General features: G+C 47.0%; 2 protein-coding genes across 3 annotated transcripts in view; one reads left to right on the forward strand and one right to left on the reverse strand.

Annotated features, from left to right (window-relative positions):
• On the forward strand, positions 1-17,531 carry PLAGL2 (PLAG1 like zinc finger 2). 2 transcript variants are annotated; one of them, XM_037403406.1, is made up of 4 exons: positions 1-107; positions 3,073-3,182; positions 4,642-5,037; positions 5,927-17,531. In XM_037403406.1, the coding sequence occupies exons 3-4, from the start codon at positions 4,775-4,777 to the stop codon at positions 7,146-7,148; spliced, it is 1,485 nt and encodes a 494-aa protein (XP_037259303.1). In that variant the 5' UTR covers positions 1-107; positions 3,073-3,182; positions 4,642-4,774; the 3' UTR covers positions 7,149-17,531. The 2 variants fall into 2 exon arrangements, with proteins under 2 accessions (XP_037259303.1, XP_037259304.1); XM_037403407.1 differs by lacking the exons at positions 1-107; positions 3,073-3,182 and having other exon boundaries at positions 4,787-4,868.
• The window catches only part of TM9SF4 (transmembrane 9 superfamily member 4), an 18,134-nt gene continuing 9,478 nt past the window's right edge, over positions 15,780-24,435 (reverse strand). Inside the window, exons 6-18 of the mRNA XM_037403405.1 lie at positions 24,042-24,165; positions 23,071-23,189; positions 22,819-22,930; positions 22,251-22,321; positions 21,691-21,823; positions 21,053-21,134; positions 20,875-20,950; positions 20,438-20,521; positions 20,064-20,239; positions 19,646-19,709; positions 18,952-19,071; positions 18,359-18,448; positions 15,780-17,987 (exon numbers count right to left, since the gene is read on the reverse strand). Coding sequence (XP_037259302.1) covers positions 17,838-17,987; positions 18,359-18,448; positions 18,952-19,071; positions 19,646-19,709; positions 20,064-20,239; positions 20,438-20,521; positions 20,875-20,950; positions 21,053-21,134; positions 21,691-21,823; positions 22,251-22,321; positions 22,819-22,930; positions 23,071-23,189; positions 24,042-24,165 — 1,401 coding nt within the window. The 3' untranslated portion in view covers positions 15,780-17,837. The remainder of the gene's footprint in view (positions 17,988-18,358; positions 18,449-18,951; positions 19,072-19,645; positions 19,710-20,063; positions 20,240-20,437; positions 20,522-20,874; positions 20,951-21,052; positions 21,135-21,690; positions 21,824-22,250; positions 22,322-22,818; positions 22,931-23,070; positions 23,190-24,041; positions 24,166-24,435) is intronic.

The raw sequence follows: 24,435 nt of genomic DNA on the forward strand, positions 1-24,435 counted from the left end.
CCATCGAGGCGGAAGTGGGAGAGCGACGTCACTCCCACAATGCCCCGCACAATGGGGCCGCCGGGGCCTGGGCCGGAGCCGCGCCTGGCGGGGCCCGGGGGAACGGGGTGAGTGCGGGAGGCGGGGAGGCGGCACCGGAGGAAGGGGGGTGAGGGGCGGCGTCACGGCGGCCCCCTCCTCTTGGCGGGAGGGACCCCTCAGGGCTGCGCCATGGTAACGGGGGGGGGTGGGGGGGCGGCACGTGTGCTCCCCCTGGCACCGGCCCGGCCGCCTCCGCAGACCCTTTCCGGGGTGGGGGTGGGGCTCCCGTTTCCCTCCCGGTGCAAACGGCGGAGCTGTCGGAGTAGGGAAGGGCGAGTTGCCCCGGAGGGGTTTGCAACCCGATTGCAACCAGCACGGCCGCACACTGTCCTGGGGGCTTTGCAGACAGGCTGGGGCTAAGTGGGTGAAAAAAGCGGCTTTTATCATAAATAAATCATCTCGGAGCTGTGTTGGCGTTTGGGGCTTCCCCGCTGGTGCGGCGAAGGGGTTTAGGCTGTTGGAATCGCGTCTGTTGTCATGCCAGGGAAGTGGAGGGTGAAAGGAGTTCGGTCAGATGGGAAAACCATCCCCGAGGATGGGGTGTGTGGTTAACCTCCTATGGGAAAGGTGCAGCGGGTTTTTCCTGGGCTTTAAAAGTAAATGCGAATTTTACGCAGAGTTTTCCAAAGTCTGTAAGTGATCAAGTGGAGGAAACTGATACTGAGGCTTGAGCAGCTTAACTAGAAAAATGAGCCTGTTTGGATGTAAAACCCTACATATCTAGAAATGGCCAGAGTCACTCAATGCAATAAAATAATGTTTTTTTATAGGGGAAATCAGGGAATCATAATGACATGTGAGTTGGTGTTTGTGAGTGTCAAAAAACTATTAAAAAAAGGTCAATGCAAGATGTGTGAGGAGGTGGGAGAGTGATTCTTTACATCCAGGTGTTGTACTGGTAGGGCTGGTACTGTGCATCTAGGTCTGGTGTCCCCATTTCTTCCCTTATAATTAAGAAAATGATATTGGAAAACGGCAGAGGTTTCAGAAAAGTCACAATGTGATCTGAGGTCTGGAAGCAGACCTTGCAGTCAGGGGTTGGAGCTGGACTTGGTCAGAACACTTTAACGAAAAGTAGGGGGTGAATTTGTTATGCTGTGTGGGCGTTCTGAAAGGTGTGCTCTGAGAGATGTTGCTGCAGCAGTTTAAGGTGTTACGGTCACTGATCTTTGTGTAGGAGAGTCAGTAAAAAAATGAGTGAACCGGTGTCCTGTCCAGGCCTGGCACCACAGCTGGGATTGCTGCAGAAGCTGGGTTTGAGGCACGATACCAGGCTGAGGCTGAGTGCCAACCATGGATTCTAGCCTCTTCTTTCTGCCACGTAGCTGGTACCTTCTGTTTGCTCAAGTTGAAGCTTTAACAACTTAAAATAGCTTAACAGATCTGAGTGGGGGACTGATGTGGCTTGTGGAGGAAAGATGTAAAAAGAAGTTGCTTTTCAGCTGGGTAAATTCCTTCAGCTGCACCATCAAGCAGCTGTAAAACAGCCGGCCAGTGCAGAAGTGGGTGGTGAGGACTGAGGGACACAGGTGTCCTTGGGCCAACTTCTCTGTCCCTGGAGGAAAAAGAGTGACATTTCTGGAGCAGCTCCATAGTGAAGGTACAGTAGGACTCAGCAGGTAGAAGCCAAGGACAGCCAAATACAAATCAGATGCAAGAGATGCCTGTTAGGAAAGGGAAACGGCAACTCTACAATCCAGGGGCTAGTCAGGCAGCCTGCCAGGCCCCGTGTCCCTGCCTCCCACTGCTGCTGCATACCCGCTCTGGCCAGATCAGCACAGCTTTGCTGTTGGTATAGTCAGAGAAGTCATCCAGGCTCCTTGTTGTTTTTTTCCTGATTATTTTTAACCTGGGCAGTTCTCCAGTCTGGTTCCCAGCCTAGGTTACAAGTTTTTCCCACACAGCTGAGGAAAGGTGCTCCGTGTCGCAGGAGTGACTCCAAGGGCATAAACTGTGCAGAAATGCTGTATTGTTGAACCATACTTTGAGAAAGATTAAACAGTGGGAAAAACTGTCAAAGCAGGTGGCAAATTCTATCCCAGGGACTTTCTGTGAAGCCTGACAGCTTTTTTTGTAATATGTACCAAGTCAGACATACCTCGTTGTTTTCTGTGCAGTAACAAGGGGCTGGAATCTCCTACATAGCATACGATCCATCAGCTTATATGAGCTCTTCTAGCTTGAATTTGCACAAACCTGATGACTGTCATAATGAAATATTTCATGTAAGTTGGTAGCCAGTGGGAACCCAGCTCCCAGGTGTATCATATTTTTTTCCAGCTCTGTGTTCACCTTGTCAACCTCTTAACCCCTGTAGAACTGAAGCAGAGGAGGATTCATCTGGTGATGGGAGTTTTCTGTAACCGACTTATCTGAGATTTCTGGGGCTGCAGAGGCTAACCACAGTTTTCCAGGACTAGTACAAAACTTTCTAAGATAACCAGGTTTCCCGGTGCTGGTACAAACACCATCATTTACAAGATGTTCCTTCAACAGGTGTAGGCGAAGTGTTTCCATACAGCAGGGACGTTTCTCTGTGGTGGCTACGGACCTATAGTGAACAGGGACCACACTGGAAACATTATTTGGGAAAATGTTACTAAGAAAACTAATGTATTTTTTTGAAATGTAAATATCTAGATCAGGCAGAGTTTTCTAGCCAAACACAAATTATGTTGTTAACCTTCCACAGCAACTGTGTTTCACTAGGAAAAGGTTGCAGGACTATGCAAGACCCTCATCTTGTTTGTTCTTCCTTATTCCACAGCTGTCAGTGTCCCAGGACATACATTTTGACTTAGACCCAAATAGGTAGAGTCCTTTTTCTTGCTAGATCCTTACAATTTTAAAGGAAAGCTGATGAAATTTCACCATAATGAGTTAGAGATTACCATGTCTTAGCTCATTTGTATTTGGATTCCTGCTCTGAAGGTGATTGTTTACATGCCTTACTATTAGAGACAGCAAAATTGAAAGTCTGTCTTCTTTCAGGTAGCTTTGAAACCAGCACAGATGGGTGAGCTTGTTCAGAGGGAAAGAAGCAACTACCTGGCAAAAGTGGCAGAGACTCCCAGAATGCGTGCACAGCTCTGAAGCAGGAGGTAGAGAACGCTTATTTTTTCCAGCACACATCTCGTACAGAGGTGAAATATTCAGAGTCTTAGACACCTACAAAGGAAGACTGCTTTGAACCACAGGACTCCTGCGCCCTGAGGGGTCAGAGCAGCCTGTCACACTGCACTGGGTTGTACCAAAGTGGCAGCTCAGCAGTTCCAGTCCTTTATTGTTTTGTTCTGCCCAAGTAGATTCAGCCTGCACAAAACCGAATTCTGCTCTTCATGGATGTTTCCAAGCCTCATAGTGACAAGTTTTCTCAGAGTCAACCTATTTCTCAGCGTTTTCCATCCTGAGGGAACTATTCAGGGTATTGTGAGTGATGGTGCAGTTACAGTTATTGTTATTTCAGCTATTCATAACGTTCAGTGGTGCACTTTCTTAATGGGGGTTGGTTAGTTCCCTCGTAGTTGCACATCCTGCCCACAACTGGCACTCATGTTGATGTGCCGGCAGGAAGTTCCTCCCTCTGAAGCAATCATGGAGCGAGAAAGAGCTTGAGGGTTTGATACTATTTTAAGAAGAGTTTCTCAGGCAGCTAAATTCAGTGAAAGAGATCTTTTCTGAGGTTTTTATTTCAGCTAACCAGTTTAGGTGTTGGTAGAACCATATAAAAATGCAGTACTTTACCAACAAGACAAGCACAACTGAAGAACAACCTGCTAAGAGAAAGTAATGTAGATTTTCATTAACATGACAGCTAGCAGAGCATGCAGGAGATATGTTTAGTTGAACAGGAAACAGTCTGAGCTTCCATTAGCAGTGGATGAGAGCGTAAAAAAAAATAAAAATTGCTCATTAGTGTAGAAAACTTGCTAATCCAGAGAGGCAGAATCTGCCCCACAGTAGAAAAGTGAAAATACAATGACTAATCACACCCTGAAGCAGCATCTGTTGCCTTCCTGAAAAAGGTGTGATGTTGCCAATAATAGCAAGTTTTCCTCCCCACCCCTGTTGACCCATGTGTGGTCATTCAGATTGGTTTGCTAGGAGATGGTCTTCCTAGTGCACCAGGTTGGTAGCAAAGTGGATGAAAAAAAAAAAATACATGAGAACCTTAGTTTCTCTGAGAAGCTCTAGAAGGCAATTCCATGTAAGCAAAGAGCAAAAGTGAGAATGGGGTATGAACATGAAAAAAGGGAGATGCAAAGCAATCCATAAAACACGAGGGGAAAAGGGTAAGGTATTTATAGCTACAAAGAGACACCTGTCTACAATATTTCAGGAGAAAACGCATGTAACAGGTAACACTGGCTCTTAATAGTTGCAAAAATGTAGTTCCAAAAAAGTTTAACATAATTTTATTCAGGTCAAAGGGGTTAATGGAGAAAAGGATGGAAGGTGTTCCAGAGGTGGGAGTTTCCCATGTCTGTGAACGCTTATTTTCACGTCTATAGTGCTTGTTGAATGCTCACATGTGTCACACCAACCGTTCTGTGATTTCAGATGAAGATGTTTTGCTATTAAATCAGTTTGGTCACAGAGGGTTCCAACAGAAAACTGCACTGGGACAACATCACAGCAAGACGCCTGCAGGCTTGAGTTCTGCTTGACATGACCATGTTCTACTAGACCTGCCATGACGGCATTTTTTCCCAGTGTTCCCAACTGGATTCAAGATGCAAAGCAGGAGGAGGAAGAGACAGGCTGGAAATTAGTCCCCAGACCAAGAGGTGAAGAGACCGAAAGTCAGGGAAAATGCCAATGTGAAATTTCCGAGACCTCCTTCTCTAATGTCGATAAGCTGAGAACTCACACGCTTTCTCATACTGAGCAGAGACCATACAACTGCCCTCAGCTGCACTGTGGCAAAGCCTTTGCTTCTAAGTACAAGCTATATAGGTAGGTAACTGCTGAGTGCCTCTACCTAACAGTGCTACCCTGACAGAAGAGAGGGGAAAATCCCTCCGTCGTGTTTTTTTGCTTGAATTTCTGAGAAAGTGGAGGAGGGGGAATGCCCTTGTTACCTTGCAAAGCGGTTGAGTCCCAGACATTACCATACTTGGTATCTCTTCAAGCACCTTCCAGAGAACCTCAGATAATACTTTATCCTGCGCTCAGCTCTTTCCTGTTTTACTAAGGAGGGAATCAAAGCAGAAAGTGAAGTTCACAGATTGAAAAACAAAATGAAAAGCAAGAATAGCATTCACATTTCGGAAGCCCTACCTCTAACTTTAATCACAGGACTCTGTCTGTGGTAGCTATTGTTCTTGCACAAAGGAATAGAATTCCCATTCATGTACCAAAATACAGCACAAAATAATTAAACTATGATCCCTAGGAACCTGAAATTAGATGAACTGCAGTCAGACAGTGTAAGATACTAAGGTGCAATCAGTCCACAGTGGCTGTCAGCAGACATTGCCACAGTCTGATGCCTCCTGATGAAATGAAGCTGTCTCACCAGCAGATAAGTGTTCTTTGTCATAAACTACCAGTTTTCATTGTCATTTCCTCCTCTGATAGCCTCAGCAGAGAGCAGGAGCTGAGTAGATGACTGAAATACACTTGTGTGGAGGTGATGCGTTCTAGGGAGGACAGGCACTGCTGAGACAGGCTCTGTAACTGTTGCTTGAAGTGTGCTTCTGTGCATGTCATTTAGTGGTGATAAAATGCCACATGGAGTTTTTGTGGTATAAAGTGTAGAGCACAAGGAAAATTTTGAAAAAGTAGTGTGTCTTCTCTTAGGGGTTGGATACTAGTCTAAACTTTCCTGCTTTTCTTCCAAAAGGCATATGGCCACACACTCTGCTCAGAAGCCTCATCAGTGCATGTACTGTGAGAAGATGTTTCACCGGAAAGATCACCTTCGCAACCACCTCCAGACTCACGATCCAAACAAGGAGGCCCTCCACTGTCCTGAGTGTGGCAAAAACTACAACACAAAACTCGGCTTCAGGCGACATCTGGCCATGCATGCAGCTGCCAGCGGTGATCTCAGCTGCAAGGTATGCCTCCAGACGTTTGAAAGTACCCAAGTCCTGCTGGAGCACCTCAAAGCTCATTCTAGGCGGGCTTCTGGTGGAGCAAAGGAGAAGAAGCATCCGTGTGATCACTGTGATAGGCGCTTCTACACCCGGAAGGATGTGCGGAGACACTTGGTAGTGCACACGGGGCGGAAGGACTTCTTGTGCCAGTACTGTGCTCAGAGGTTTGGGAGGAAAGATCATCTGACCAGGCATATGAAGAAAAGCCACTCCCAGGAACTGCTGAAGATTAAGACAGAGCCAGTTGACATGCTGGGTCTCCTAAGCTGCAGCTCATCTGTTGCAGTGAAAGAAGAGCTGAGTCCTGTCCTGTGTATGGCATCCAGAGACATGATAGGTGGTAAGAGCTTCCCTGGCATGTTACCTGTGGGCATGTACAGCACACATCTCCAATCCATGCCAAGCTCAGGGATGCCCCATTCTTTGGTTCCCAATTCTCTTCCAATGGGAATGAGCTATCCTCTGGAGTCTTCTTCTCCCATCTCCTCCCCGCCGCAACCTCCTCCAAAGTATCAGCTTGGATCTACCTCATATTTGCCTGAGAAACTACCCAAAGTAGAGGTGGACAGCTTTTTGTCAGACTTCCCTGGCAGCCTGTCTCTCTCATCTGGTGAGCCTCAGTCCTCTTCGCCTCAGCCACCCCCCCTGGATGAGGCTTTGCTTTCCAAGAGCCCTGCTAATCTTTCAGAGGCTCTCTGTGCTGCTAACATGGACTTCTCTCATCTTCTTGGCTTCCTCCCCCTAAATCTTCCTCCTTGCAATCCACCTGTATCATCAGGGGGGTTGGTCATGGGCTACTCACAGGGGGAGACACAGCCACTGCTTACCACTTTGCAACATCAACCTCAAGAATCTCCTGGAGCCGGGGCCTCGCTGAACTTTGGGCCCCTTCATTCGTTGCCCCCTGTCTTCACCTCCAGCTTGAGCACAACTACGCTGCCGCGTTTCCACCAGGCATTCCAATAAGCTGAAAATAGCACTGGAGAACAGATCTTTCAGTCACCCTTTTGTGGAGAGCCTTAAAAACGCACAACTCTTACTTCCCTTTGGGGTGTGAAAGCTTTGCAAAGCTGTTTCAGACAGGAGGTTTCTGGTCTCTGGAGGGAGCACTTGTAGACTGGAACAGCAGATATCCCCGTGCAAGTCCCAGTCCTGTACAGCGAAAAGATTTCGTCTAATAGACTGGATATATTCTATCTAATTTTTAATCTGTGAATCAGGAGCCGCGCTTAGCACTGACCTTCCCTGAGATCCCAGAGCTGTGTTCCTCTTTGGGAAGGGACTGTCCCTGAGAAGGAGTTGAGACTCTTTCATCTTGGGCTAAACTTTTGAAGAGTCCAGCTTCCATTTCATGTTATCACACTGCAGTTCTGGCAAAACAGCCAACACCTCCACATGGAGAAGGAGAAGTCAGGATACCCACTCTGTTTGAAGCCAATGGGGAAGATGCTGTCCTTCCCCACTACCTCTCATCCCATCACCTAATAGCGCTTACTCCACCGAATACAGCTTACTCCACATCAGTGTTAAGCAACAAGACCGTTTACATAGTGAATTCAGAAACATCACCTCATTCTTCTTTGCGGAGCCGTTAGGTTAAAGTCATTATAGTGAACATTGTTTACACAACACAAATCTGTTTCCGCCATTATAAAAATAAGAGGCACCAGAATACACTGGGTTTATATCTGGTGTAGCTAGAACACTGTTTACACAATGAAGTCAGGTTGCACTGATTTCTCTTCACTTATCATGTTCTTCCCCCATGGGGAAATACAATGCTTTTTGGACCACTTCAGTCTCTGCCACTGTAGGCAGCAGCTTCCTGCATTTTCTCTCTGGCTATCCACGCGTCAAGGGGATGGAGCAGCTCTCACAGCTTAGCTTGTTTTTGTGGTGTATGGATAGAACCCTTTTAAATATCTCCCACAGGCAAACAGATTGTGCATCTGTTCTGGAAACCAAAGCATGTGAAAAAGCTAGGTGAGGAGCTCGGGGCCAGCAGCACCGAGTACTGTCATACCAGGTGTGGATGAGGACAGGCCACAGGCCCCAGGCCCCTGCTTCATAGTTTCCTTTGAGATGAGGAACAGAGTATGAGTTTCTAGGTATTTTTTTTTACCACAACAGTTCAGTAAAGTCAGTACCTTTTTTTGGCTTATCCATGAAGCAGTCTCAAGAGGTACATTTTTACCTCAGTCCTAGGGTGATAACGTCCAGGAATCAGGAGGAAAAATTGGTCCCAGCTTCACGTACACTCTTTTCAGTGTATTTGAAGCATTTTCCCCAACACTAATAGTTCTAACAAACACTGAGGATTTGGGCCTGCAGTCACCCTTTCACTTAGGATTTGATTCCACCAGTCTTTTTGTTCACTCCTTCTCAGGCCTTGCCTCCCAAAGTTAAAGTCCTGCTTCCCTTGCTGCCTGCCCCATCTGTTAAATTCTTCCGGGGACTGCCTACCTACTGCAGGCAGAAGGGTTACACTGGGAAGTGGCAGCCAGCTGCTGAGGTCACTTGGCATCTGTATTGTCTCCTGCTCTCATTTTCCTGGGCGCTTGTACTTCAGATAATAACACACGGAGGTCAATCGCACTATACGTTGGTGCATGTTTATGAATGCAGTCACGCAAATCTTCATACCTCAGCATGGAGGAACCATTGTAGGCCAATATAAACCAGGAAATTTGTCAATACTGTTCTCCATAAGTCTAGAAAATGCAAAAATCTACCTCTACTCTGTTATCTCAGCTCCGTCAGTGAAGCCAGATGCTGTCCCCCCCTCATCTCCCCAGAGCACATTCATTTCAGTTGATGCATATTGCTTTCTGCTGAGCCATTGATCCTACAGTGTGACATTAGCTGTGCCTCGTTTGTTCATAGGCTTGTCCCCCTTCTGTTTTACTCAAGAATTTTGTTTTTAATTTAGCTTAGTAATTCTTCCCAGAATGACTGTTTAGTGATCCATTGATTCTCCAAAACATAGATCGGTTGTTTTAGGTTAGCCAGCAATGCTGCAAATAATACTTTTGTATCAAAATGTAATATAAGATTTATTTACCTCAGCAATATCCTGTGGCAATGATCTCCCCAAGTTAAATGCAGTACTTCCTTCTCTCCACTGTAAAATGTTGCCTTTCGAAGTTCAACGAGTGCCTTCTTCTTCTCTAACACAGAAAAGGTAAATAGGGCGTTTCAGCTAGTCTTCTGTTTACCATCACTGAATACCTCAGGCCTGTCTTCTATTGCTTTTCTCTTTGCAAATTAAGAGAGTTTCACACTGTTATCAATTATATGCAAGCCTTATCCCTGTTTTCGGTTGAGAGGATTTGTTTTGTTTTAGAAATAAATGGTCAGAACTGATTGCTGACTGCAAGTGAGGATTGTCAGGTTTATGCAACGCCATCATACACCTTCTTCCATTTCAGAGCATTCGGCTTTCTTGCTTTTTGCCTGCATTGTACTCTGAACAGATGTCATCACTGGAATTCCTTTAGCAGTGGTAGCTAAACTTAGAGCCAGGCATCTTTTTCCTACCAGTAGGCTGTCAAAGAATAAATGGAATTCATTTTGCTATTATTTGCATGTGTGATTTGCTTTCCACACCTGTTCTAACAAGCAGAATTGCAAGAACATTTGTCAATGAAAGGGAAGTCTAAACCAGCAAAGGGAGCGCATTTAGCGCGCTGGAGCTAATACTAGGTATTTGCACGGGAAAACAAGTTCAAAGTTCCCGTTACACAACAGAGTTTATAATCTGCAAGTATTTTGTCAGCCTATCTAAAACTAACGAGGCTACTTCTGTTGGAAATACTAAGTGTGCAGTTCATTTCCTGAAATGAACAATTCATTTCAAAACAATTCATTTCCTGAAACTAGTCAGTGAACAACTTTTACCTGTTCATAAGGAAAAACTTTGAGCATCTATGCTACACCATTTGGGAATCAAAGTTCATTGGGACGTATGTGCTGAGCTGTTACAAAAATCAGCGGAAGCCAGCTTAGACAAGCTCCTGCTAATGTGACTATAGGTAAAACACGATGGTAAACTTGCCTCCCTGGGGTGTTGATTGCTGCAGCGCAGCCTGGAAAACTTCTCTTGTGTCTGTGCAGGACTTACGTGCGTGAAGGAATGGCAGCCGTTATGCTAGTTATGTGAGATGTTAAAAAAAAAATTCATCCCAGAAAGGGTTTGGTTTGGGGTTTTTTTGTGTTTTTTTGGTTTTGTTTTAAATCAAGGTTTAGGAATGTTTAAGTCAACATGCTACTGTCTCTTCAGAGATCATTGTTAATCTAGGGAATAGGAAACTATGGGGAAGGGTGGTGAATGTGGGACAGAGACTCATAGCAGCAGTGTCTGTGAACAGGACCAAGCGTTACAGTTACGTGTTGTTTCAAGGACCACAAATTAGGGGCTCCAGGTACAGGGTACTGCTGCCAGCCAGCCAGCACAAATACAAATTTAACCATCTCGAGAGGCACAAAATACTTTTGACGGAAGAGAGGAGCTTTTAAAGCAGCATTTTCAGAGGCTTAACGAGTACAGGAGACAGCAAGTGAGGCTGAACTTTACAGCGAGATAAGGTAGCAGAGAAGTACTGAGACGGGATACTAAGCACCAGCTGTACAAAAGCAGGACAGCTCAGGGGGCTGAACCTGTCAGAGCTGATGAAACTCAACTGTAACAAACGTTATGTCAGTAGAAGTCTCACATCTTACCCTACAAACAGTGTGCAAAGCAGCCAGTAAATATGTGCAGCATTTTAAGTGCTAAACGAAGGGCTTCGTCACATGGCAGAGCCCTGTGAACCACCCTGTTACGGTCTCTATTCCAGGCACATCTGTATCAGAAAGGCGGCATCGGACTGAGCCCAAGAGGAGCAACTACATCAAATAATTGGTCGGGAGGGTTAAGTTAAGAGGTATTTTAAAGTGTGGCTGACGTGGAGGGCATTCAAGACCAACAGAAACAGTGCAGACAGCTAAGATATAAAATCATAGAGCTCAAGTCTGTGGAAGGACAGGACATGAACATGCCAGCCACTATCAATCAGACCCCACACACAAAGAGGCAAGGACATAATGTCCCACTGGAAACAAGAATGATTCCAGCTTGCTCATTAGAAAATACGCAGGAGAAGCCATTTCTGTGGCAGCAGAGGGTTAACTCACCTAGCCAGTCCTTCCCAGGCTCAGATTTCTAGAGCTGTGTGAAAGTCTGAAGATCTTTTTCCCCATGGGATTACAGCTCGCACAAAATCCATTTGTATGAAGGAACAACATGTTAACTTGCATTTGCTTCCACTGAGTTTCACTTGACAGAATATCCACGTACAGCGTTTTTACAGACCCTGTTCAGCTGTCTCACAATAGTGCCTGCTCTTTAGCCTTAGTGTTGAAAAATGTTGTCACTTCAATGGGAATCCCTTTTTTCCCTCCAGTAGATTGATGATTTCAGTACTTTTGTTGGGAGCTCAGCTCTTTGTTCTTTAATTCCTTCCTTGCTGACAGGTGAATAGCAGCTGCTTGGAAGATCTCCTGCAGTTCACTGAAAAATCCCCGTTTCCTTTCTCTACCATTGCATCACCTTTGCTATCTGGAAAGAATAACCCCACAGAGGCATTTTCTACTGCCTGCAATTACAATTTTTACGAAGAAATCTTCAAAGATGCTCTCCTCATCACCCTACCTTCTTGCTTATCCTCTCTAATCCTGGTTAGTCAGGCTCACTGAATTCTCCCTTGGGTGCCTATTTTTAGTTAATTGCCTGCCCAAGCCCTGTAGATATCCTGCCACCAAAGAGCAAAGTGGATGAATGGCTCGGACAGAAGCACTTCATTAAAACTTTATGGGTTTCCATCTAAAGATGGAATTTTCCTCTTTTTTGTAACTTACTTTTGTGTTTTTCCCGGTTCTCAGAGATGGGAATTGCCATCGGAAGCTCTGAATACGGTCCTGCCTGACACCTGCCTAGCAGAAGGTGGTTTGGTTCAGCATGGTTTGCTGGACCAGGACTTGGGGAAACCACGACTGCTTTCACTCGTGTCACCGACCCCGCCACCTCTCGCCCTTTCTGTGCGCGTTTCCCTCTAAGGGGCCACAGCAATACCGAGCCTCCCTTGTAACGCAGCTGAAAGCTGACTGGGAAACATGCTGTTACCACTGACAACTTTCTCACAGGACCACTGTTTCCCTTTCCTCCTACCACCATGTCTCCAATGTCAGCAGACTCCTCTCAGGTTCTGCTGTCCCTGCCATACACTCGCATCGGGCTCACCTCCATACTATTCCCACCACCCCACAGTGTACTCGCTTCATTCTGGTGAATAACCAGGATCCTTTAGGAATCTTTCCACATGTTTCAGCCACTCTGTAGCTCCAGGTGAGGAGTTTTCTCCCGAGCATGCAGAACCATCTCGACACAGTTTCACAGACTACTTGCCACTAAATGCTTTAGGCTGCCACAGAAACAGGTCAAGCAGAAATGGAACTGGCAATCAGAAATGATACCCAGAAAACATCACATTCTGCTTCTCACTAATCTATGCCACAAGGTTAGCTTAGCTTTCCTATCAAAAGTACATTTTATTTCTTAGGTGCACAGGTTGGCTTGCAGGAGAAGACTGAAGCATCTTCCTCACTGTGCGTTCGTAGTTTAAGCTAGGTCTGCAGCCATCCTTTCCACCAGTGCCTAAATAATACCAGCACACATAAGGAACATATGTGACACAGGGGGAGCTCATCTATATCGAGAGATCACAGCAACAAGGAAAGTTAAAGGCATTGCAGAAGATAAAGAGTAGGGACTTTGGAAACTGGGTGTTTTTTATTACTATTAAATAGGTCAGGTCTTCATTTTCAGTTAGCGAAAACTCCTCAACATTAAAGTGTTTTGTTAAAAACCAACCATCCCTCATTTTAACAGCTATCTTCACCTTCGTTCTATTTCACATACTGTGTCTTTCTTTGAAACTACTATGCAAGTAGACAACCAGCTGTAATGCAGAATGTACTGAGACGATGAGGGACAGCTTTGTGTGAAGCCTGCAGGACAGGAACAGCTATGGCATCCATCACTCAGCACATGGGTCCTGGCTGGTTTAGCCGGGTGAACAGATCACTTACCTGTCCCGGCAGCCCATCTTCCTCTGCCGTTCCGTGTCTTACGCTTGAAGGTAACACACAAGCCTTGCTTATGGAACTCACCAGCACGCCCTGCTCGAAGGTGCAGCTGGAAATGGTACCCAAGCCTGCATACTTGAGGAGAGAGCTAGCATCAGCAGCGGGCAGATTCTGTAACTTCTGCTAGAAGCCTGGCTTGAGTTTATGACTTCTCCTTGCCCTACTGAGTGCCTCAGCCTTGACTGCTTTGTGGTTTTTTTCTCTCCGCTCTAGTGACCCCTAGTATCTAGGAACTACTTTTAGAAAGGTTGTTTTGTAATATTTGTACCAGTATTTTCCTTAAAGGAGGATATTGAATAAAAAAACCTGCAGATGTCTGCTTTCAAGGTGGTCTGACAACCGGGTGGTTGCAAGAGGGATGGCAGAAGCAACCCGTGGAAGCCACAGAGACGCCCCAGGAGCAATCAAGCTCTGAAACTGCTGCTGGAAGAAAAGCTACTGAGTGGCCTTCGCAGCCATGAGTGCGCCGAGAGCCCTGTCCCAGGCAGGGCTGCCCTGCCGCAAGCTCTGCCACGCGTCGGAGGCTGCAGCCAACCGGAGGGCAGCATTTGATCCAGAGCCGGCAAACATCCCGGTGTAGGGGAAAGAAAGGTTTGGGCTTTCTCAGCCCTGGGAAGCTGATGGGAGAGATGTGGTGTGTCTCTCACCGAGGCTGCAATTCATGCTCTCTTCTCGTGTGGGATCTCGCCAGGCCAGTGCCTGACCTCCCTTCCTGCAGCTACAGCTGCCGGAGCCAGAAGCTTCTCATTGTTCAAGCTCAACTGGTTTTCTAAAAAACAAACTTTCTAGCACTTTTACACACAGTGAATAACCTCTTTTATGGAGTATTTTGGGAGGCATAAACAAGGTTTTTAAATTGTAAAAATGCTAAGTGCCATTAGGAAACGTACGGTTTATCACTGAAATTAGTTCTTTCATTGTCCTGCAAAATGAAGTTCAAATTGAAAGCATTTTTTATAATGAAGTTGTTTATTAAAAGCATTTGAATTATGTGCCCCAGGTGTCTTCTTAGAGGCCTTTTGGTTGCTTTGTTAAGTAAAGACAGAGTCATAAGGCAAGTCAAAGACCCAGTTCCCTACAGCAATCCACGCAGACTTTTAAGTTTCATTCAAGCAAAGAATTAGACCAAGAAAAGGACATGGCCCGCTGCTGGGCGCGTAGTGACACCCAATGCCATTACCCTCTGTGTCCAACATTATTCTTGACAAAGTTCTGGTCACTTGGTTTCAGTAAAATTACTAGCCTGCATGGATGGGGATGGCCCACTCCCCTCTTCCAAGCAACCCCCACACGTTCTGCACCCTATGACGGTGCTTTCACAAGGCGACAGACCAGAGCCAAGCCCTACAGCCCCAGCTGCGGCTGCAGTAGCGTGCTGCAGAGATGAAAAAGGACGAACAGCACCCTGCCTTCTCGGGAATCTCTTTTCAGAACACAGTTTAAAAGCTGACAACCATTTTCAGGTTCACATGCTTTTCTAGGTATGAGCTAGGTTTCATTCTTCATGCAGCCACCGGTAACGCGTGCTCTCGGCCGTGCTTTCCCCCGCGCCGAGGGCTCCGGCGGGACACGACACGGCAGCACCGCTTCCACGTCTGTCTACAAATGAAAAGTTCAAAAAATTGTCCTGTTGGTGGAGCTGGAGCCTTCCTTTCCCTTTTGTAAGAGCAGTGCTATTGCAAAGATTTACCCATTCCGAGTAAGTTATTTGCCTGCTCTGGTCTCGGCAGCTGATCAGGGTCGCAGCCACCCAGCAGCCCTGACCACCAGCGGCCCTGCAACGCATTCCAGCCCCGGCTGCCACATCCATTGCTCTGCTCAGCACAAGAAAAGCTATTTCACTGCCCCTCCCTCAGGACACTTGCTGCTTTCCCACCATGGACACCTGCCAGCAGAAAGGCATCACACTGACGATGAAGGTCCAGCTTCTGCAGAACCAACACCCCCCAAAATACTCCACAGGGGAAGGAAATGGCAGCTCGCTTCTCAGCTGTACTCTCGCCCGTTGCTCAAAACCACCACGTATTTGCCTGACCCTGCCAGCCCGTCAGCCATCCAAACAGTCCTCGGTACTGTGCAAGTCAAATAACATTGCGTACACAAGAGATGAGTTGCTGAAGGGGTCTTATCCTGTAGCACAGGAGAGCAGTACAGCAAGAAACAGACCCAAATACCTTGACTGGTGGCATTTTAATTACAATGTATGGCAGTATACAGGACATGCCATGCTGGGAAAAACATTACTGCTCAGTCAAGTTTACTGGGAGAAAAATTTTACAAAGAAAACCACAGTGTATTCCAAGTTCCACTTCTGACTGAAGCTATGTGTCAAAGACCACACAGGTGTCAAACAGGCTAAGTGTTATGAAAAGAAAGTCTCAAGAGGTGGCTTAGGAGAACCCAGGAAAGCAGGACAACAGGACAACGGCAGATTTATTTACAATTGAACACAAAGAATACATACATTAATTAAAAATTACAAAGAATACAGAGAAAACATTTTGGGGAAGGGAGAGAAATCAATGCTGGCTGAGCCTCTCCACTGGGGCAGGGGCAGAAAATAAAAGTCAACCAAAGTCTCAGAGAGGGATCTCAAATCAGAACTGACGCAGGACTCCACAGCACAGTTGGCTCGCACATCCCCTTCTCCCTTTTTCCATCCTTTATTCCTAGCTGATTAGGCTGGCATGACAGGCAGCCGAAGAAGCTATTGGGCAAAGCTGGAAAGACTCGGTGCCAAGGAGTCAAGCTGCCTGGGAAGCCAGCTCCCTGCAGGGGGCAAGGCTGTTGATAAGGGACACAGGTCCTTGTGTGGACCTGGTGGAAACTTACAGCAACTGGAGTTAAAAAAAAAAGCCCCAAAACACACAAGAGTGCACATCAGTGCTGGTAACAGGGAAGGCTTTGGACAGTTCTGGGTTGGAATGGCGTCACCTGTAGCAGCTGGTCATTTGGAGACCTTGCTGCTTACTACAGCAAGAAGCAAAAGCAAAACGTTCGTAGATCTCACTAAAAAACCTCCCCCCTGTAGCCCTGAATCCAGCTAGTCTGGGGATGGAAGAAGCCTTCACCGTAATGTGGAACCTTTTTCTGGTAAATATAATTTAAATGAGCAAAATTAAAAAAAACAACCAACCTTTAACCTCTTTTTTAAAAAGAGTTTCCCATGGGCTGATTCAGGCATCGAGCCACAGAAAAAGGGAGGAGCCCACTGCAGAAGAGCCCACATTGGCTGTCCCGGAGGGCTTGGACCATTTTGTGGAAAAGAACAAGATACAGCTTTTAGGGGTGTACACTTTGTCTGTTTCGTGGAGGTAGAGAATCTAAGAGGAGGAGCAGAGAGCAGCAAGAGCAGCTGGAGCACAGAGCAGGTGGTGAGAGAGCCCGCTCCTGGCAATGGGAGAACTCCTCGGGGCCACTCCCCATGTCCCCAGCCCCTTCTGCAGGGCCTGCACACACCTCGCGGCAGCTCAGGCCCAATACTGCATCAGATTGCTTGGCACTAAAGCAGTGGTGTCAAAGCCTTCTCTCCACAGGGATTCTGCACAATCCCAGTGGGGTTCCCGGGAAGGAAGCCTGCCCCATTTCCTCACGCAGCTGGAGCAGAGCTAATCAACAGAACAAACCTTTGTAGTTACCTCGCGCATCCTTCCAGTCCTGTATTCCAGCACCAGCACAATCACGTCACTTCCACCAGAACGTTACGTCCTGCTGCTGCTGGCTGCACCTTCCAAAAGAGAGGAAATCCCACCCTCCCTCAGCCCTTCTAGTGCAGGCATCCGAAGTGGCCCATGCTGTCCAAGGCTGGAGGGATGGAGAAGCGATGCCGAGGGTTGCAATTCTCAAGCTCTCTCAGGGTGAAATTGCACTTCCCAGGCTCCGAATGGCACCTCCATCAAATTGTAAACAAGCCGAAGCCAGGGCTTCAACGGTCAGAGCACACCAGACTCACGCTGGCTAAGCCTTCAGGCTCCTTTTATTTTGCCATAGTCAAGCTCCCTCTTCTGTGTAGACATGAAGGCAGGAAAGAAACCCAGTCTGATATTTTTCTGAAGAGTCTCCCTGAATCCTAGAGCACCCCAGGGGCTGGAAGAAAACATTTTCACAAGTGTTTCCACTGCTGTCTGAAATCCATTCCTCATCAACATAAAAAAAAAAAAAAAAAAAGAATTAGCAAAAAGGGGGTTTACTTATACAGAGGGATAGTTCTCTGCTAAAAAAACTCCCTCGAATATGGAACAGGATAATAAAGTTAAAATGTAAGGTATCTACAGACCCCTTTTCCCCCTAGAAGTAGCCCAGAATCCATGTACACTGTGCCAAAGTTACATTCCAAAACGAGGAGTTATTTATTTCTCTTGTCATTCTCCCACTGGATTTTGTTTCCTTAAAAGAGTTGGGAGAAGGTGTCCCCTTCATTCCCAGGAGGACACGCATTCAGCGGTGTCTACTTTCTGCTGGGTCTCCACATCTTCAGTCTATTTTCACTGCGGCATAGATCTTCCGGACAAACATGTAGGCTGCATAGAAGCCAATGGTGCCAGTGAGGAGCCAGAAGGACAAGACCATGAGGGCAGTGTAGCCAAAGTATAGCAAGGAGGGAATGAACTCAACAATATCCAGCTAGAACAGAAGGGGGAAAAAAAGCAAAATCAAGTACAGAAGTAACAAGGAGTTTGTTCCCCAACCCAGCCAGTGCCCTTGACAAGGCAGCATGTGACAAAGGGAGGAAACCCTCCACTCAAGGCAGTTTTGTCCAGCTGAAGAGAGACCCTCTTCGAGGTGGCTTGGAGAACACCATGCATACAGGTACTGTGGGCAGGGGCCTCGGGCACTCCCAACCTTCTCTTCCCTCTGTTAGCACAGTCCACTGGTGTGCTGCCTCAGGCTGGCATGGGGACAGACCAGGACCAGGCAGTCTCACCATTTCCTTTCCCAAATCCCACAATCTCCTCTAGAAATGTGGCACTTTCATACGGAAGGAATAACAATACCTTGTTTACGAAGTAGAAGATGGCATAGATCAGCACGTAGAAGGCAGATCCTCCAGACACCAAGAAGGTCCTCCACCACCAGCGGTAATCCTGGCAGGGTGAAAAGCCTCATTATCCCACAGGCTTCCTTTTCCTGCATCACCATCTCAGGTTCTCTTCCTTCAAAGGAGAACCACAGTTTGGGGCTGGGGCACTACTTTGTCACAGAAGTGTTTCCAAACAAAGAGGATGAAAAGCTGACAGTGAAACAAAGCCAGGTCAGTATCACAGCACCTGCTGCCGAACAGCATGGCTCACCTCTGGCCCTGTGTTTCATTTTTTATGTGGATGGAATGAAGTCAGTTTCTTTAGGAACAGTTATCAGCTCGAAATACCCTGCTCCCAGCAGAATTTCTTGTATGAAACCATAGTTCCCAGCCTCACAGATAATCAAGTAGCTACAATTCTCATTGAAGTCAAGAGGCACTCGGAGCAATCACGCTCGCGAAGCTGGGCCATGCTAGATTTCTGCCAAGCAGCAGCAGTAACGTGACCTGTGCTTTTCCAGAAGCAAGTACCTTGAGCTACCGAAACTACAAATGTGGAAATCTCACCTCAGCACAAAGCTGGAAGTACACCATGACAATGCTGATTTGGGAGCACGATACCACCAGGATTATAAACACCAGGAAGAGGAAGCCAAAAAGGTAATAGAACTGGTTCTCCCAGATTGCCTGAAACAAAGACACAGCAGAAATTTGTTTCCATGCTACTGTGATCAATTGGTGAACATGAGACTAACTTCTAGCAGCTCACCCAAGGAAAACCGAGATGCCCCTCAGCCTCATGTAGATGAAATTGCAGATCTAACGCATTTCACAGGTTAATTCAGAAGAATCAGATTGCAAAAGGTGCCCAAAGACAGCTCTGAGGCAGTTTGTTCATTCCCCTTTATCTCCCTAGCAATGGAACAGCAAATGCCTCCCTGACCACAGAAGGGGAAAAATGGGCAGCAGCTGGAACAGTTCCTTGACATAAGGTTACAGTAAGCTTTCACTTTTACCACCATCCTTCAAATCACCAAGGAGAGTCCCATAGACACCTCCAGGTGGTTTCAGCTAAAGGACAGTCTGAAGAGACCCACATCCCAGTCCTCTCTGGAAACAACACCAAGCAGCCTGGGGAGGACCTGCTGGCCCCTTCTGCAGGTACAGGAATAGGGGAGTGCTCCAGTGGAAGCCCCCTCCCTTTCAAAAGCTTTGGCACAAGAGGAATCCTATTCAGGAGCAAAGTGGGTTAAATGCTTACACTGAAAATGAAGAACAGTTCAATGAACATAGCTCCAAAAGGCAGAATACCAGCCATGAGAATCCTATAGAGCAAGAAAAAAAAAAAATCATAAGCAGCACAATATAACTGTCTGGCCATTACAAGTCCCCTGTAACCACACAGAGTGCTCCTAGCAAAGCTCTACAGCTCCAGATTACTAGAATAAATCTCACAGAGTAAATGGCACAGCTGCTCCCACTGTTGAGCACATACCACTTTCATAAGCACCAGCCATTCCGCATCACAATTATAAAGACTGTCTCTGATATCACATTACTTGAAGAAACACATTTGCCATCTGTCTGTGTCCAGAGAACAGCAGAAGATGATGTTCAGCGACCCAAGGAGACTGAGGGGAGGGGGCTGAACTCACCATATTTCCTAGACACTCACTCACCCAACAAATTTATTCATATACCACCTCTGCTCCGGGATCTGCCTGGGGATCTGATTTGTCCGTACAGGATTGTCATACGGCTGTTTGCGAAATCCAAAGTAGTAACCCAGGTAGACCAAGGGCAAGGAGATCCCAAACCACATGCAGAGCAAGGCCACCATGGTCGGGAAAGGCACCTGGAATCACACCAATAGTCACAAAAGGGAGGCTGACAGCTCACCTGCCCAAGACTGAAGTCACCAGCCAGACCAAAGCTCCAGTCAACCACTGCATTGACACCCACATATAGAAAGATACTGGGACACTAAGCAAGCCACCGCCAGCCCAGTCCCCCTCCTCCCACCCAGCAGGCTCCAGCACAAGGCAGTACCTACCGCCCCAGAGGAGTGTTTCCCCCAGATGAAACAGTTCAGGATGAAGCAGATACCAAAGACGACACCCGGATACAGGGTAGCTGTCTGCAAGAGCAATCACAGGTTAAGAGAAAACACGTGACTAATCAGCCAGATGTTTCTCATTAATGAGTCTGTTGCTGCGACAAGGCACACATGGAGGAAGCATCCCTTCTGCTGCAGCACTAATACACAGCGGGTGGCCTGCAGGGAGGATCTCAAACAATCCTCTCGCTTTACCACAGTACATGCTCTGGTGTTCACCCTTCCACATACAGCTACAAGGACTCAATCCGCACCAGATCTCCGCAGTACAGCCAGGCTGTGACCAGAGCTACCCACAAGTATGCATGGAGCTTATCCACGTATCTCGCCATCATCAAACCTGGATAAAAAGGACAGAACACTACGATACTCACACAAAAGGCTCCCTTCTTCCATCGATGTCCTTTCAGAGTCCGATATAAGCGGCCAGCAAAGAATCCACCGAAAACCCTGGACAAGCCAAGACAAAGAAAATTAGCTTTCACTGTTGGGGAGAGGGAGAGGAGGGGCAGGCAGGACAGCACCGCTGCGGGAAGCAGTGGAGGCACCTACCCCATGAACATGAAGAGAAAGCAGGCGGTAGTCATCAGTGCACCCCGGCTAGAAGGCGACAGCATCCCCAGCATAGCAACAACTGTGGAGGGCAAGAAGGACAAAGAACAGCGGCTCTGACCTACGTGTGTGAGCCCGCATCTGGAGAACAGGGGCCCGTCCCATATGCAGATCACAGCTGCCTGGAATCTCTGCCTTCTGCACAGACCTCATTTCCTTCAAAGCATAACGCATCCTCAGCCTCCAGCACCAGCCAGAGAGATGCCACAGCTTTGATCTCAAGCTACGGACCATGCTTTGGCCTCAGTTTCCCCAGAGATCTGAGCAGGTGCAGCTCAGAAGGCAAGACACACATGTGCAAAAGTCTCTCAGCCCACTATCACCCAGGACTCCTATCTGGATAACAGGAAATATAAACACAAAAAGATGCCTTCTAGATAGCTGGGAAATGCTATCTAGAAACTCTGAAATGCTGAGCACAGGCCTATTGCCTTGGTCAGCCCTGCAGCAGGAAGGAGCCTTATGCGACCTCACTCAAGCTAAGGTGAGCACAGGTTGAAGCCAACGGGAGCTACAAACACCCCTGAGCATCGTTCTGCTTCTTGTTACAGCCACCCTGTGCAACATCTGCCACTTACAGATGACAATCAGGATCATACAGAAGAGCTGAATTCCAGAACCCAGGAGAGAGCTGAGGATCATAGGATACTGTGGAGGCCTGAAGACATCTCCATGCACAAGTTTCCAACCGGATTCCTCCATGGTATCTTCCTGTAGCAACAAGAGTATAAAAAGGTAACGTAGATATAATACACCAGAGGAAATTAAGGTCCTACCACAGCCAGCCCAAGAGGTTAATTTCTCTGTATCTGGTTCTTCTACAGAATTTTATCATTCTAGTTAAGAAACTTCATTCCTCCTGGCCTTAAAGCAGTTCAGACCTGAACTGCCAGTGCACACAGCACACATTTACGGAACTGTCTGCAGTCATTACTGAGGTCTGAAGACATCTCTGCCATCGTACACAGACAGCCAAAGGTGCTGCGACAGCACAGGACAGTACTGCCCCTCCCATCTTCAGGGCTCAAAGCAAAACAAGGGCAAGAAAAGAGACAATACATCCAAGTCTTTAGACTAGATCTCTCCTCATCTGTGCTTCCCTCCCTGTCTGATCCCATCCCCAAGAACAAATGCATACAATGTCATCTTCCTTGTTGTAGTTGGCAATGTCCTTCCGGAGCGTCCGGATGATGATCATGCTGAGAATACCTGAAAAAAGCACAAGTCAAGTTTAACTTAAGAGGCTCCCACATGGCTGTGCCACTCTTATGATATGCAACTACATGGCTTCCACCAACACACAGTTCTGGCTAGGAGAGGAAGCCTTGAGCCATTTTCCTCAGCCTTCAGCAAAGACAGAAACAAAACCCCAGGAAGTAGGGAAGGTAGTATTCCAGCAGGAATGGGGCACTGTGGCTTTCCTCTGGGGTTTGTGGGGTTTTTTTTTTCCTTAAGTATGGACATGCATATTTGCATTAACCACATTCTACTCCCTCAGCTACTCCAGACGGAGAGCAGAAGTGGGTAATTGTCTGACCCCACAGAGTGCTGCCTGAACCGGGACATTTTATCTGCTAATGTTCATTTCCTGCCCCTTGTGATCAGGCTCAGACGTGGCCACATCCTCCTTGACCATCTGCAGCTGAGGCTTAAAGAAAGTTCCCTGCAGATTAATGGTAACGCTTTCTTCTCATCACCTCACTCACCTGAAAGGAAAAAGACGACCACAACCGAGTTAATGATAGAAAACCAATGAATCTGCACATCGCTCATGGTCAGGTAGGTGTCCCAGCGGGAAGCCCATTTAATGTCACTTTCCTGAAAGAACAGGAAAGTTCTTCGTATATCAGCACATTCCCAACGTCTTCCACACCACCTCTGTGACAGACACTTGGAGCACCAACTGCCAGCCAGCCAGGGGTAGCGAGTTGCCAGCCAGCTTCCCATTACTCACTCACCTCCCAGTGGACAGAGTAGGTGAAGAGCAACTGGTTCTCTTTAGAAGGATCTACTTCCTGAGGGGCAGAACCCGTAGCTTCAGGCAGGGTGCACATACTCTTCTCATCGGCCTTCAAGTCTGTAAGGGAAGACATTGCACACACCAGGTCAGCTGATCCCTCAGGCACCACCTCCCCGACTGCCCATCCTGGCCCCAGGTACCTTTAAAGTGCCGAGCTGAAATTGCTCCAAACACTGCAGGGGAAGCCCTCATTCCTTTCTCACCTGCTTCGCAGTTTGCAAAACTATTCTTCCCATTGGAAGCAGAGCACCATTAGCAAACTTTAAGGAAAGCTGTGCATAGGGCTTCCCTGAACTGGAAGGATAAAAGCCAGAGGCTCTGAAGCAGAGGATCCAGACCACAAAAAAAATCCTCTGTTCCATGATACGCTGAGAAGACCTCTCCAGCAGAGCCTGCCACTGCCAGAGTTGCACAGCATGATACACATGATGAGCAGCTTCCCTTCAAACACCTGTTTCATGTTGGGCTTACTGAGGTAGGAGTGTTTTTCCCCTAATTATTATTTCTAAAATTCAATCCCCCTAGAGTAATTGCAAACATTCTGTGGGTCTCTGGACTAGCACACAGCATCCCAGTGGTGGAGATCTGGGCCCCAACAAGAGCTAGGTGCCATGCATTCTTCATGCTACATAACACAGTGCAAAAAAATCCAACCCCAAACATGTCAAACTCTGATCTTTTTATATGAATTAATTTTCCCTGGATTGCATTTCAAGGATCTCTCTCTCTACTGTTGGTTCTTCCTTAATAACAAAAGGGTTAATTGTTCTTGTAATTTGGACTCTCTCCTTTCTGTGCCCCAAGACTATAATGGAAGCAACACCTGGCAACCTGCTACATCAGCGGCATTCAACCCCTTGCCCTACAAGAGATTCTTCTCCCTCAGTCCCCTCCCTAACAGGATCTTACCTTCCAGTTTAATACTTTGGGGAATCACTTCAAAACGCACAACCCTGTAGGTGGGCTCCTGGTTCTCTTCCACATCCTCTCTGTGGTAGTAAAGGATGAAGGAGAGGTGGTTGTGCAGGTAGAACTAAAATAGATTGACATTAAATAAAGTGTTAGCGCCCCAAGGAAGGGACAGGCAAAGTTGAGAAGCAATAACTACAGAAAGCAGCTTCAGTGAAGAAAACTAGACTCCAACTGTTCCTGCATGCATTGTGCTACAGAGCAAGATCAGGCTAACACCTTCCAAGGCTAAAAGAATAAGAGAAGGGAACAGAGACATTGAAAAGGTTAATGCCTCAACCACTCCAAGCATCAGGGACAATGTTTGGTCTATTTCTGGCATGGAAAATACCAT

This window comes from Falco rusticolus, chromosome 10 (genome assembly GCF_015220075.1).
Source record: "Falco rusticolus isolate bFalRus1 chromosome 10, bFalRus1.pri, whole genome shotgun sequence".
Lineage (NCBI taxonomy): Eukaryota > Metazoa > Chordata > Aves > Falconiformes > Falconidae > Falco > Falco rusticolus.